At 43.0% G+C, this 15723-nt stretch overlaps 1 protein-coding gene across 1 annotated transcript; it reads left to right on the forward strand.

Annotated features, from left to right (window-relative positions):
* Window positions 1–714: 714 nt before the first annotated feature.
* Window positions 715–5140, forward strand: LOC139312167 (zinc finger protein 436-like). The gene is made up of 2 exons (XM_070936734.1): window positions 715–941; window positions 2975–5140. The coding sequence occupies exon 2, from the start codon at window positions 2986–2988 to the stop codon at window positions 4435–4437; it is 1452 nt and encodes a 483-aa protein (XP_070792835.1). The 5' UTR covers window positions 715–941; window positions 2975–2985; the 3' UTR covers window positions 4438–5140.
* Window positions 5141–15723: the final 10583 nt, after the last annotated feature.

The following is a 15723-nucleotide window of genomic DNA, read 5'->3' on the forward strand; positions in this document are numbered from 1 at the left end:
CTTTTTTTTTTAATTTGATTTATATGCCGCCCTTCTCCGGAGACTCAGGGCGGCTTACAATGCATTAAGCAATAGCCTTCATACTTTTGTATATTTATACAAAGTCAGCTTATTGCCCCCACAATCCGGGTCCTCATTTCACCTACCTTAGAAAGGATGGAAGGCTGAGTCAACCTTGAGCCTTGGAGAGATTCGAACCAGCAGTAATTGCAGGCAGCTGTGTTAATAACAGGGTGCTTTAAACCACTGTACTACCAAGGCTCTTGAACCCATTCCACGGCCCATTCCCAGAACAGAAATGGGCATCATTTACTTTTTTCTTTTTTCTTTTTAAATCCAATTGGGTTTCTTAAGAACTATAGTGGCAAAGTCCCATTTCCACACGAGGGAGAAGCTGGCGACCAACCGCTGGCCAAAAAAAGGGGGAAAAAAATCGAAGCAGGGTTGATTTTTTTCCTGTCTTCCCGCACATCAAACCAGGGGACCGAATAAACCTACCTTGCGCACGATCGCAGGTAGACTCGGGTCCTTCTTTTCCCCCCCAGTCCCCGGTGTCTCCGGGAAGCTTGCCTCGCCGTTCTTCTCCGCAGGGCCGCCAGGGGTCTCCGGCTGTTGCGCTATCCTAGCGGAGGCCGCCTCTTGCGCGGAGAAGTCTTTCCGTGGCGCAGCTTCCTGTGCCTGACTCAGCTCTCAAACCGGGCGAGGATTGGTTGAAGAGGCCGGGAGGCTCAGCTTTGCCTTGGGAAGTCCAGCCTCGGCGGCCAGCCAGTAACCTCTGTGCAGCCTCCTCCGATTGTGCCCCGATCTAATTACTGCTTTTGCAAGTGCCCAGGTTTGCTCTGGCGCCGGTGCTTTCCCCTCCGCCGGGCGCGCGCGGGTGCTCCGGGCGCCGCTCTCTGCTGGCGGATCCGTCCTGCTGCATCGGGTCTCGCCCGATCCTGGTAAGGAACCGGGACGTGGGAAGCTTGAGTTGGGCCTCATCGGGCTTGGAAAGGTTGCACGGCATTAGGTGGGTCTCGGGACGGTCCCGCTTGATTCCTTCTCCTGGGGGATCGCCGGAGGGAAAGCGGGACCGAGTGTCGCATGATCCTCCGCCTGGGCTTTTGGTGGCTGGCTGCCGTCTGCTGATCTAGGCCGCTATTGTTTTCTTGTGGGGCTGCCCCACAGGATTAAACATCTCTAGCGCAAAAGGAGATCCTGCTGCTATTTTGCCCCCCCTCCCTCCTTCCCCATCAGTGGATCTCCTTCCCCATCAGTGGATCTCCCTCCTTCCCCGAGAGGTCAGTGTAAAGCGTTTTATCTGAATCAATGCAAGGGGGGGAAAAAATCGTTTGCGCTTTTCTAGTTAGCAACAACCCCACAGGGCTGTAAAAATCCCGGTGTCCATTATATATGGTAGCAAAGAATCCCGTTGGCCTCTTGCTGTTTGCTGCACTTGCTTTTCTTCCTGCAGCCCTTTCATTGCCCGTCTAGGTAACATTGTAGTAGCTGTATAAACGATTGAAGAAGCAAACAAACGTTTTGAAAAGGAAAAGAGCAACCTGAAGCACATTTTCCCTTGTTTTAATTAGAATCTAGAGAAGGGAGAACCAGCACAATTAGGCAGGAATTGTTTAAATCATTTTTTATCATCTTTGTTTATTTGTCTATTTATTTATTTATTGGTTCGATTTATATGCCGCCCTTTTCCGGAGACTCAGGGCGGCTTACAATGCGTTAAGCAAAAGACTTCATACTTTTGTATATACCTGCTTAGTAGGGCTTTCGCCCCCCCCCCCTCAAGCGGTGTTCTTTTTTCTACAAAGTCAGCTTATTGCCCCCACAATCCGGGTCCTCATTTTACCTACCTTGGAAGGATGGAAGGCTGAGTCAACCTTGAGCCTTGGAGAGATTTGAACTTACAGCAATTGCAGGCAGCTGGTGTCACTTAACAGTGCTTTACTCTGCTGCGCCACCAAGGCTCTTGTTATTGTGTGGCAACTTGGACATGTATGGACTTCAACTCCCAGAATTCCCCTGCCAGTATGTTGAAAAACACTGTTTTAGATGAAACAATTCAGCCAACCAAGCCAGGTAGCCCAGTCAGAAACTGGTTAGGAAACTCCACTCCCTTGTGTCAGTTTTCCTGGTTGGGTAATGAAATATTTGCAGAAAGAAAACCAAACTCAGCAAGCACTGACCCCCAACTTTAAGTTCAACTTTAACCCCGATTTACCCTTTGTAGCTAAAGGTCACTTCTTGTATATTCTCCATTATCTATCATTTGCAGCTTATCTATAGCCACACAACACTGTCTCTTTCTTTCTTTCTTTCTTTCTTTCTTTCTTTCTTTCTTTCTTTCTTTCTTTCTTTCTTTCTTTCTTTCTTTCTTTCTTTCTTTCTTTTTCTTTCACTAAGTGAACTGTTGTAAGTCGAGGACTACCTGTATATCTAACCCACAGTTCCTCAATGTTTCTGGCTTTGCAGACCAGCAGCAGTGGGGGGAGAGGGGATGGTTCCATGTGAGTGGCCGGCAAGCGTACATGCACGCATCTCCATTTGTGCCAGCGGCATGCATACACGCCTAACATTCACTTATTAAGCAATTCATTATGTGACCATGCTCAATTTTTTGACTTTTTCTGCAGTGGTTGTTAATTGAATGCCACAGTCATTAAATGAGCACAGCAGTTGTAAAGTGAAGTCATTATATCCAAAGGCAAACCAAAAATAAACACCCGTTTCTGGCAAAATGCACAGAAAGTGACACACAATTGTGGAACCTGCAAAACTGGCCTTAAATGTGGGCCAGCTGCCAAGTGCCCAAATTGCGATCATGTAACCGGGGTTGGGGTTGGGGCAGGTGTTGGGACTTGAAAACTGGGTTGTAAGTAGTTCTGGGGAGATCCGTCATAACTCCAAAAAGTCGCTATGCCACACATTTGGGACTAGCTGTAATATGGCTAATTTTCATGTGGATTCTATTTCCATCCAGTCATTGAAAAGATGGTGAATGAGGAAGAGGAGGGAACTCCCAAGCAGGGTGGCCCTAAAACAGCAGAGCCACATGGGATGCTGTCTGAGAGCTGCCAGAGTCATGTGTCTCCAGACGTTGAATCGGAAGGAAGTGAAACCAACGAGATGGAACCGAGAAGCTCAAAGCATGACCAGGAGAGCCATCCTCTTGCCGTCAACGGTGACGTTTCTGACAGCGAGAAGGTTTATCCCTCACAGACACAATATATTTGCCCTGTTTGTGGGGAATGTTTCAATGGGAGTTCCTGTCTCGTGGAGCATCAGAGGGTTCACAAAGAGGAGAAGCCGCGCCCCTGCCCTGTCTGTGGAAAAGGTTACAACCAGGAAGCTGACTTGGTGGCGCACATGCAGAGTCACACAGATGAGAAGCCATTTTCTTGCCTCGAGTGCGGGAGGAGCTTCCTTTTCAGCTCAGACTTGGTGGCCCATCAAAAGGTCCATACTGGGGAGAAACCTTATATCTGCCTAGAGTGTGGGAAAGGCTTCTCCCAGAGTTCCCAGCTGATGTCCCATCGCAGAGTCCATACCGGGGAGAAGCCCTATGAGTGCATTATCTGCGAGAAGAGCTTCCGGTCCAACTACGACCTGGTCAACCATCAGAGGAGTCACACCGGAGAGAAACCTTACATATGCTCTGACTGTGGGAAGAGCTTCACCCGCAGCTCCCACCTCATTTCCCATCAGAGAGTCCACACTGGTGAAAGACCCTACCCTTGTGGGATCTGCGGGAAGCGTTTCCGGGACTGCTCCCATCTCATTCGGCACCAGAGGGTCCACACGGGTGAGAAACCGTACGAGTGCTCCATTTGTGGGAAGAGCTTCCGGGTCAATTACGACTTAGTCACCCATCAGAGGAACCACACCGGAGAAAAACCTTACGAATGCCCCGATTGTGGGAAAGGCTTTAAGCGGAGTTCGCACCTCATCTGCCACCAGAGAGTCCACACTGGAGAAAGGCCGTATCCCTGCGGCATCTGCGGGAAAAGCTTCAGCTACAGCTCAGACCTTATTAAGCACCAGAGAATCCATACAGGGGAGAAACCTTACGAATGTCACATCTGCGGGAAGAGCTTTCGGATCAATGCTGACCTGGTCACTCACCAGAGGATTCACACCGGAGAGAAACCTTACACCTGCTCTGATTGTGGGAAATGTTTTGCCCGGAGCTCACGTCTTGTGTCCCATCAGAGAGTCCATGTGAAGGACGGGACCTTGGGAACGTCTCTTTCTGAAACTGAGTCATCCCAGCCAGGAGCAGCTACTGTGTCCCCAGCTCCTGAGCACCCTTGGGCCAAGGAGGAGAAGCTGGCCCCAAGTGAGCCTCTGGCTCTGACCAGCCTCGGAACTTCTACTCAGTTCGTCCTTGGTGATGCGCCTCAGGCTGGCCACGTGAGTGAAATAAAGACAGAGTGCAGGAGCTGAGACACAAGAAAACTAGAAGGAAAACACTTATTTTCCAGTAACAAAGTAGTGTACGGAATCTGGAATCCCTTGCCCATTTTAATTAGCCTTCATGGATTGCTTGATCAAACAAGATACTATCCATGGCTTCCCCCCTCTCCCCCAGTGTGTGCATATTGAAGGATGAATGGGTTGATCCAAGGAAGAATGAAGTATCCTGCGCCCGCAGCATGGTCTCGTCAGCCGTATTTCAATTAAAAGCCATTTTGACATGGGCTGGCTTTGCTTCCCCAAATAAATTCTTGGAAACATAGTTTGTTGAGAATTCTTGATTAAAAATGTATAGCGTAGAGGTGGGAGGGGAAGTATTCAAAAACGGATGTAATGTTGGAACCTCTTCAAAAATATATTTATTGATGCAAGCTAAAACAAGCAAATATGGCACTGCTGTGTATGGGTTGCTTTGAAATGACAAATGGAGCAAGAAAAATATAACCGAAATTAGTGTTTATTGTAGGGAAGTATTTTCTTTTAAAACAATGCAAAGTAATAATCTCTTATCCATCATGGTTGTTTCTTAAGAAATCCATACAACTTAGGGTTTATTTGCTCTGTTCCTCAGTGGAAAGCCATGACTTTTTAAGAATATGCTGAACACTCACAGTTCTTTTAAACTCAGTCTTCTGCTTCACCGAAACATTCTGTTGTTTATTATCTTCTAACAATTTCTCTCCTACGTTTGTGTGTGTGTATTTTTAATAAATAAAACATTGTTGCTATAATAAAAATACTTTAGCTGGGTAGAATAAAGCTTTAAGTCATTAATAACATTATTTAACTTAATTTATAAGCCATGATCTTTTTCGTACAGATCGACCACTCATACAAAGGGAAGCACATGGGATGTAAGGACAGTTTTGCTTACTTCTCCCTCTCCTTTCTCATGGAGAAGCTGTGCAGCCCCCCCAGCCTTTCAATAGACACGTCCATGTGTCTGTCAAGGGGAAGAATTCTGGTGGATTTTTTGTAGTAGTGCAATGAAGGCATCTCTCCTTTGGGTCTTATCTCAAGGTGCATTTAAATCAAACTTGAGGAATTTCAATCCAGCTATCTAAAACATAAGCCAAGTATGACGCAAAGGCTTGTTGTCTGTCTGTCTGTCTGTCTGTCTGATCTATCTGACAGATCTATCTATCTGAAATGTTTATGCTCTTCCCTGGAGGTTCACCACTGATCTCTTCTGGTTTATTGTATTCCTTCTATTCATTAATCTTTTTTATTTATTTTTTTGCCTGAAATCGCTAACTTTCACTCACGGTTCTTCCTGAAGGGAAGATGGGGTGCTGGTAACAGATTTAGTCAACTTTGGGTGCAATTATATCTGGGCTCGATTGTGAGTAGATGTGCTTGGGACAATACTATACTTGGGATTATACTTATATTTTGATAGCAGCTAACAAATTGATCGTGAAAACTATCAGTTGTTCCAGCCGTAGGTCCTACCCCGTAGCCGTAGGCCATGAAGAAATTGCGACCAGCAAGCAAGGCTGATAAATGGAGTATTTTATTAATGCCTACAATTTTTTTTTAGAGAAAGAGGCTCTGAACAATGGCCTTATCTATGGTGCCTAGGTTCACACATCTCTCTAAACTGCAATTTTATTTAATAATTTGTTGATTAAGCCATAGCACACTGGGTTCACACATTGTGCAGTCTTAAAACTGTGGCTCAGAAACCACAATAAAATAATAGATGGTCTCACACAACTTACTAAAACAATACCATCTGCATTACCTGTTAAATAAAAGAGTCAGAAGTCTTCCTTGTTCCACAAATTCCCAATATCTTAGCTAGCGGTTTTTGTGGTCTTGATTATAGAGGTAGTCCTCAACTTACAACCATAATGGAGCCTGGAATTTCTGTTGTATGTCATGACAATTATAAGTTGAGGCAACCATGTGGCTGACACGATTTTACAACATTTTTTTACGGCAGTCATTAAGTGAACACCAATGTTGTTAAGTGTACCTATTGTCCACAGTGGACATTTTTTTTTTTGCCAAAAAACAGAAATAAATGTCAGTTTCCATGAAAACAATAATTGTAAATTACTATCCCACAAGTACGGGATACTGCAAATGGGCATAAATGCATGCATAAATGCTGAGTGCCAAAATGTGATCATGTGACTGGAGGTCACGTGGCCATTGGAACTTTGAATCTGATCTTAAATACGCTTTGGAGGGTCCATGGTAACTTCAAATGGTTGCTAAGCAACTGGTCATGACAAGGACAACTTGAACGTAACAAAAACACTAAAGATCAAGGGCAGAAATGGGGATTGGAAGTAGGGAGAGAATGTACAGTATAAGCCTTGGCAAAACCTGAGAAAACTGGAGATAAAAGATTGTTCAATGCGTTGTTTATATTTGATGAATTGCACCTCCCAGAATTTCCTGCCAGTAAAGATAATTGTGACTAGAGAATCTGACAAGTAGCTCAAAGTATCTGAAGAACATGTTGGAGAATGCTGCCCCATTGCTGTAGAATGGCACCAGCTTAGTCCTAAAGTTTTCAGCTACTACTGTCCAAAATACTAGACTATTGATGATGCATTTGCCGATATCCGATCGAAGAAACAACTAATTTGAAAATGTGTCTCTTTGAGCTAATATAAAAAGTTGGTTTTTACCAGTGTCATAGAAGAAGTTTGACCATGTTAAAGTTTGGCCATGTTATGTGGAAAATGTACAGTTGATAAAAATGTTTCCCTCTTACTGGATGACACACCTTTCACCTAGCTTTAAGGAGCAATCTTGGATTTAGATGACCATCTGCACATTTAATTGCATTTCCTAGGGATGCTTTTTCCAAAAAGCAACTGGATTTCCTTGGTTTTTCCTTGGAGATGTTTCACTTCTCATCAGGAAATTTCTTCAGTTCTAACTAAACTTTTGGAACAAAATCCTGTCTTATTTTCACAGAAAACAGTTATAAAATTAAAATACAAACGATATATATACCAAACAAACAGTAACACCAATGCAGAATATAATCTCTTACTCTAAAACATATAATTCATAGATGTGTCACAATAAACAGTTCCACAAATGCTATGGGGCTCTTTCTTAACATAATCTGCCTTGTGTTCCCATATTTTTCTTTAAAAATAAAGATTAAGTTCAGTTGGCAAAAGCGAAATGCAAAAGTGCAACCTGAGAACCATGTGCAGCTTAAAATAATGGACAATCTGTTCATTTATTTTATTTGTATTGGTTTATATTAGTGGTGCAGAAGTGATTTTTGCTAACATTACACAGACGGACACATTGGATGGATTTATATATTATGTTTACCTAAACGGGGAAACTGAAGGCCTCCAATTTTTTTTTTAAAAAATTTGATTTATATGCAGCCCTTCTTCGGAGACTCAGGGCGGCTTACAATGCGTTAAGCAATAGCCTTCATACTTTTGTATATTTATATAAAGTCAGCTTATTGCCCCCACAATCCGGGTCCTCATTTTACCTACCTTAGAAAGGATGGAAGGCTGAGTCAACCTTGAGCCTGGTGAGATTCGAATTTACAGTAATTGCAGACAGCTGGTGTTAATCACAATGCTTTTAGTCTGCTGAGCCACCAGGCCCTTGGAAACCAATTAATGATGGTTTCCATAGTCGGTCCCAAACAGTAGGACCAGTGGTAAGTAATGCTGGGATTATTCTTTAGCAACATTTGAAAGTCAAGTTTCTTCACTCCTGCAGTAAATCATCATACAGTTTTGCTTGGGCTTTGAATTAGGTGCAAACTAGGCAGCTAGAGAATATTGACAAGAGTTTAGTTAAAACTCTGGCTTAGCACAATGTATGAACCCAACTTTTACTAGTTTAAATATAAAAAAATAGGCATGCTGTGACAATTAAACCTTGTCAACTTCACAAAGAATAAGGGTTTTTCCTCTGAAAATATACTAGGTATAGAAGGAACTGATGCTAGCGTAATCAGAATTTTCTGTAACTTGGCCAGCTGGACCGAAGGGAAGTACCATTGGGAGTGTGGGGAAAATCTTTTCTGTCTACATAAGTTTTTTCTTAAACTTTCTTTTTGATATGTTTTATCGATCAAGTTTGTTTATATCTCATGTTTACTGTTCTTCTGTCTGTATTCCTATAGACTTGGGGTTTGTTTTTTTTTCCAGTTTAAATTTACTGTATTCCAGTTTCTTATGGTAGCCAATAAAGTTTGTTTGAAATTTGAGTGTTTGTCTTTTATCTGGGAATTACAAGCTAAACAGAAAAGGGAAAAGGCTTTCCCGGTGTAGATTTAACTGGTTTACAGTGGCATTCCTCAATTCCACAAGTCTTAAAGTTGCCAAGGTTGGACCCCCTTGCTTTAAATGAAAGAAGATTCAAAAAGAGCTAGATAGACATGAACAATGGACTGAAATAGATATTTGCAAATTTAGCAGGGAGAAACCGGTTCTACAAACAAGCCAGGAGAAATATAAGGCCCATGGACAGGATGGGAGACAGCTGTCTTGACAGGAGTCCATGTGAAAGAAATCCAAGTGACCTTATTGGCCACAAGTTCAACATGAACCTGAAATGCAACTGTTAAAACAGGCAGACGTTTCCCTCGGATGCGTTAACAGGAACACCGGTCCAAATCACAGCACTCTGCCCCGACCAGACTCCATTTTGTATAGAGTGTCTAGTTCTGGGCACTACAGTATAGAGAGAGGTAAATTAGACCAAGTTCAGAAAAGGTTTACTTAGGTGACAAATAGTCTGGCTATGTGGAACTCTAAAGCAGTGTTTCCCCATCTTGGCAGCTTAAAGATACATGGATTTCAACTCCCAGAATTCCTCAAGCAGCATGGCTGGCTGGGGAATTCTGGGAGTTGAAGTCCACAGGTCTTCAAGCTGCCCAGGTTGACAAACACTGCTCTATAAAGTATTTATGTATGTTTAGTTGCAGAAATAGTGACTATGGTGGGAGGAGTCCATGCCTACTACAGGTACAAGTAGTCCTCAATTTACAACTATTTGTTTAGCAATTGTTCACAGTTACAATATCACGTAATCAAAATTTGGATGCTTGGTAACTGGCAAGTATTTATGTATGATAGTTGTAGCATCCTGGGGTCTTGTGATCACCATTCCCAATCTTCCCAGCTGGCTTCCAACAAGCAAAGTCAGTCAGGGAAACTGGATTTTACAACGTGACTCATTTAACAAATATGGCAAAAAGGACTGTAAAATCAGGCATGACCTTAAATAGCAACAGAAATCCTGATCCCAACTGTGTGGTTGTTGTGGCCCATCAGCAGCCTGTGCAGCTAGTAGCTGATTCCGATAGCAAGGAGGTTGGTGTGGTGCTGTGCTAGCAGCCTGTGCAGCTGGCACTCGAGTCAGACAATGAGGAGGCTGAAGAAGATGTGGTGCCAGAGGCGGGGATTCAGCCAGGGCCTTCAGAACCTCCAGAAACTCCCTTAAGTGAAGAGGACAAAGAGGAGGAGCCTCTTCTCGATGCACAGGCACACAGAGCTGCCAAAAGGCAGGAGTGGCTCCTCAGGAGGAGGTCTCCTCGAGAGTAAGGCTTGGGGCTAATTGGCTACTCCCTTAGCCTATTTAAGGAGGAAAGTAGACTGAAGCAATTTGTAGGCAACTTGTCTTGCTTATCTTATCAGCTTCCTGCAAATTGCTTCTGGGCATTCTGCCAACCATTGTAAGCTTTCAGATATTATTCTTTGAATTCTTGGCGGCTGTTAATGCAGTTAATTAACAGCCATTGTTGTAAAAGACTGGTTTATTTAGTAAACTAAGGTTTGAACAGACTTTGTGTGTGCTGCGTTCTTTGGGGTCCATAGCTGGGGCAGAACAGTGGTCATAAATTGAGTACTTGCACATGGAAGTTCGGAATAAATTTTTAATTATATTTTGTCAATAGAGACTGTGAGATGATTATGTGCCGTCTAGTTTGTATCTTCTCTTAGGGACTACTTTAATAGATTTTATATGGACAATCTGTCCCCAGTCTGGGCCTTCAGATTTTCCAAGGATGCACACATTGCCACTGTAACAGAAAAAAAACTCCCTTTTTATGACTGGTAATCTCTTAATTCAGGGTAGAATTGGGGCGACTGAATGGAGCTGGGCATTTACTGGCTGGATCCCCTTCCTGATGCTTATGCAGAGTTCATAGCAGATACTTTTTCTTTGTGCCTAGGAGAGAAACATCTGCAGTACCTAGGATTGAAATCTCAACCTTCCGAGTGAGAGGCGAGCATCTTTACCACTAGGCCACTACACTGCTCTGCTACATTAGCAAATCTGTTTGGAGTAATATTACTGGTAATTATGTCCATGGAGCACTCAGGTGGCAATTCATTCTCAGATTTGGAGTTAATTACAGATTACAGCGGTCTCCTGAAAATAAAAATGCCCTGTTTTCCATAATCTTGACTTGGAATAGGAGAAGTAGATAAATTTTGCCTCTACTCCAAGTAACTTGCCCTGCATGTTCTGTGGAGAACCCAACCTTGATTCAAAGCCAGGACCTCCTACTAACACTGGAATCAGGAAATAAAATAACATAAATCTAAACTGTTTAGTCTGTTGATGGATGAGGGAAAGAAGCAGACAATTTACAAGGTGACTGTACACAAAGGTTTGAAAGGCTGTTGTGAAAACAGGAAAAAGGAAAAAGTCATGTGAGAAGCCTTGAAAATATTTGATTTTAAGGGTGAGCCTGGACGAAGGACACACGCAGGCGGAGGAGATGTCCTTTTGCCAGACCTCAGGTATTCCTGGTTCATTCTTGGGCGCCGAAGGACGTTACATTTTCCAGAAATCTGGTAACACCTTTTCTGATTAACAAGTGTTATTAAAAGAAAGCAGCTTTCGTGATTCGCATCTGTTGAAGTGTACAGCTCACAAAAGCTTCTGCCTTTTCGAAAAAGTTGTTGGCTGGAAAAGGGGTTACCAGCAGGGGTGGGATTCATCCGGTTCGGGCGAATTGGTAGTTATGACCTGCGGGTGGCCCATCTGGCCTGGCGCTATGCCATCCAATTTAGCTGTATTTTTTAAGACGTGTGCATGCGTGCAAGCATGCACCCGAGCAAAGCACATGTGCAGAAGGTCACACTCACATTTTCAGTGCTGGGGCGAACTGGTTGTTAAATTATGTGAAGCCCACCAAGCTCCTGACTTTTTACCACTACAGGCAAGCAGAGCTGTCCTCCTGTACCAGGGATGCAGGGGTGGGCTCTACTTACCTTTACTACTGGTTCGCAATGGGGCCGCACGCACGCGCTTTTCTGTGCATGCGCAGAAGCGTCCTGATGACATCGGGGTCGGTGGGCAGAGCCTCCCACCAGTTTTACTACCGGTTCTATAGAACCAGTCCGAACTGGGGGCAACCCACCACTCATGGCCCACGGGCCCACTGTCTGCCGGGTGCTTAGATCTGGCCCATGGGGCTGCCTTGAAAACAGCAAAGGATCGGCCCGCAATGCCTCTGCTAGTGAAAACGTAGCTCGGGTGGGCCGTGCGCAGCTAAAGCTAAAACAGAACGGTCTTCCCGAGCTCCATTTTCGCTGGCAGAGCGCTCGGGCCACCACAGGCGCCGACAACATGAGTGATGTCGAACTGACCACGGCCACCCTAGCCACATACCCTGTCCCCTCCCCCCCCAAGGTCAAACACAACCCTGATGCAGCCCACAATGAAATCAAGTTTGACACCCCTGTCCTATACTGTAACAGGAGATCTTTCAGCAGTCCTAGGAGCAAAGAGTCTTCCTAGAACAGAGATTATGCTTACTAAAGTTTCCCACACTTGTTACCTATACTGTACAAGAAATAAAAGAGAGAGAAAATTCCCAAGAACAAGTAGTTCTCGAATTATGACAATTGTACCCAAAATGTGTTGCTAAGTGAGACAGCTGTTAAATGAGTTTTGCCCTATTTTACAACCTTTCTTGCTACACTTGTTAAGTGAATCACTGCATTTGTTTAAGTTAATAGAAGAGTGAATCTGTTAAGTGAATCTGGCTTCCCGATTGACTTTGCTTGTCAGAAGTTCACAAAAGGTGATCCCATGATCCTGGGATACTGCCATGGTCATAAATATGAGTCAGTTCCAAGCGTCTGAATTTTGATCCAGTGACTATGGGAATGCTGCAACAGTCATAATTGTGAAAAATGGTTATGTCACTTTTTTCAATGCTGCTGTAATTTCAAATATCCATTAAATGAACTGTTATAAGTTGACAGTTCTGTGCTGTGCTAAATCATCATGTAGGTTCTTTGGTTATACAAAGATTTGTTATGATTTGCATGACGCAATTTGTCTCTACTGCTTAGCCACAAATATAGTGGGGTTTTTGTTTGTTTTGATAGACACACTCTCTCCTGTAGGTTTAACATGAAACAAATACTCTTTAAATTTTTTCCATTTATTTCTGCAGGAAAATGAAAAGAGGAAAGAAAAAAGCAGCAATTGATCTCCTTTTAAGCAAGGCAGAGTATAATCCTAGCCTACAGATTAAACATTCAACTTTTTGTAGAAGTTCTTAAAAGAACCACAATTCCCTATAGGGAGTTGCACTATGTTTCTCCCCCAGCTCTTCTGAGAGTAGATTTAGTCACTGCGACACACAATTTCAACATTTCCTTAATAATTAAAATTGATTATGGCTGCAGTCTGGATCCTCCTTAGTGCTTTTTGCCATGGGAATAACAAATGAGCATTTCTGAACATTCAGGTATGCACTATCTTGATGGGGCATTTTAGTTTTATACCTAATAAGCAAAACATTTCTGAGCATGTGTCTTCCACATACATTTTGTAAGACAAAAAAAATTGCTGTAAATACATACATACATACATACATGCATGCATGCATGCATGCATGCCCAGGCACAATTTATTCATACAATTACAGAAAACAGATTTTTCTCAAGCTATGAATGTCAGTGCTAGGATATGATATGGCATCATTCATCTAATGTCATCCTAACTGATTGTATCATTTTAAGCCACCACAGTATTTAAAGGGTTTAACAACATTGCTCAAGGTTAAAAAGGGCTTTGAAGGATAATTTCAGCAGATCAACGCAAGCCAAGGTTTGTTTGCTTTTGGGAAGCCCTCTTTCTTTCTTTCTTTCTCTTTCTTTCTTTCTTTCTTTCTTTCTTTCTTTCTTTCTTTCTTTCTTTCTTTCTTTCTCTCTTTCTCTCTTTCTCTCTTTCTCTCTTTCTCTCTTTCTCTCTTTCTTATTGCAGGCAAGAACTTAAGGAACTGCTTCTGACGAGGGAGATTGCTGTAAATTAGATCCATTTGCAATAGCCGCCCAAATGTTCTCACCAAATTCCTGTCTGGATGCATGTATTCATTTTACAGAGCTATCAAGAGTCATGGTGGTTGGGAGGAGCAGACTACAAAACCTGCAGAATCCAGCACATCTTCATAAGATATTTCCTCAGACCTGGATTTGGCTCCTCTGCTGAAAAAGACATAAAGAGTTCCGGAATTATATAGCGCTCTCGTATCTTTTTAAATTTTTCATTGAACTGTTTATTTATATCCCACTTTATTATTGTTACAAGTAACTCAAGACGGGGAACATATTCAACACACCTTCCTCTTCCTATTTTCCCCACAACAACTCTGTGAGATGGACTGGGGTGAGGGTATACGGCTGGCCCAAAGTTATCCAGGTGGCTTTCATGGCTAAGGTGGGACTTGAACTCAAGTTTCCTGCTTTCTAGCATGGAGCCTTAACCACCAGGGGTCTGCAACCTTAAACACTCAAAGAGCCACTTGGACCCATTTCCCACAGACAAGAAAACACTGGGAGCCACAAAACCCTTCCTGTGCCTGACTATTTCTTGAGTGGCCACAAAACTAGCATATGTAGTTGAATTAAACGTTCTGTTTTCTTCTGAAACTTTTCTTTTCTTGAATTTATCCATGGTTGGCCTACCGGGGGGGTTGAAAAGCTCAATAAATTGTGTGCCAGCGGGTGTCACACAGTGGTGGTTGTGACGCATATTTTGAGTGACAGGGAGCCGCAACAGAAGGGTGAAAGAGCCACATGCGGCTCCAGAGCCACAGGTTGCTGACCCCTACACTAAACCAACCGTTATCTCCCTATGGCTGAAAACTAGAGGGTGGGGGTGTACTGTGCCTATCTGAATGCCGCATTGGGTTCTATCACTTGACCCTTTTCTTAGATTCTTTTAATTTAAAAAAAAAAGAACTCACAAATCCCATTCCTGTTCATCCAAGGAACTCATTTGGGTGAGCAGGATACAAACAGCAGCTGGATATTACATTCCATCATTTTAGATGTAGACATTTTAACGGCCACCCATTAGTGTTTTCAGTAGTTGCTCAGATATACGCTTTTTTAACAAGACTTGACCAATCCTACACTTAAATAATATACTGCATGAGATAAGCAACTGTAAGTAGTCAAGTCACCATTTAAAAATTCAGAAGGAGGCTTCCAGGATATTTTGCTTGCTCTCTATTCCTGCAAAGTCTAGAATTAGACTTTGCAGGAATAGAGAGCAAGCAAATACACTGGAATTAGGACAGTTTCTTCCCAGGCAGCCCCATTCTGCTCTAACGTTGTAATTGCCAACGTTATTTGAAGGTAATTAGGCAAATTTCCAAGAGAATAATGCTATTAGCAGCTCTGTGTTTATTCCCTTTAATATGTAAAAAAGATGTTGAGACTCTAGAAACAGTGCAGAGAAGAGCAACCAAGATGATTAGGGGACTGGAGGCTAAAACACATGATGAATGATTGCAGGAACTGGGTATGTCTAGTTTGATGAAGAGAAGGACTAGGGGAGACATGATAGCAGTGTGCCAATATCTCAGGGGCTGCCACAAAGAAGAGGGAGTCAAGCTATTCTCCAAAGCACCTGAGGGCAGGAACAAGAAGCAATGGGTGGAAACTAATCAAGGAGAGAAGCAGCTTAGAACTAAGGAGAAATTTCCTGACAGTTAGAACAATTAATCAGTGGAACAACTTGCCTCCAGAAGTTGTGAATGCTCCAACACTGAATGTTTTTAAGAAGAGACTGGATAACCATTTGTCTGAATTGGTGTAGGTTTCCTGCCTGGGCAGGGGGTTGGACTAGAAGACCTCCAAGGTCCCTTCCAACTCTGTTATTCTATTCTATTCTATTCTATTCTATTCTATTCTATTCTATTCTATTCTATTCTATTCTATTCTATTCTCATTAGGCAGTATATCCCTATAACTGAGATCTTGGAAAATACAATCAAAAGAA

Source organism: Pituophis catenifer, unplaced genomic scaffold (assembly GCF_029215685.1).
Source record: "Pituophis catenifer annectens isolate HBS135680 unplaced genomic scaffold, rPitCat1.0.hap2 SCAF_2, whole genome shotgun sequence".
NCBI lineage: Eukaryota > Metazoa > Chordata > Lepidosauria > Squamata > Colubridae > Pituophis > Pituophis catenifer.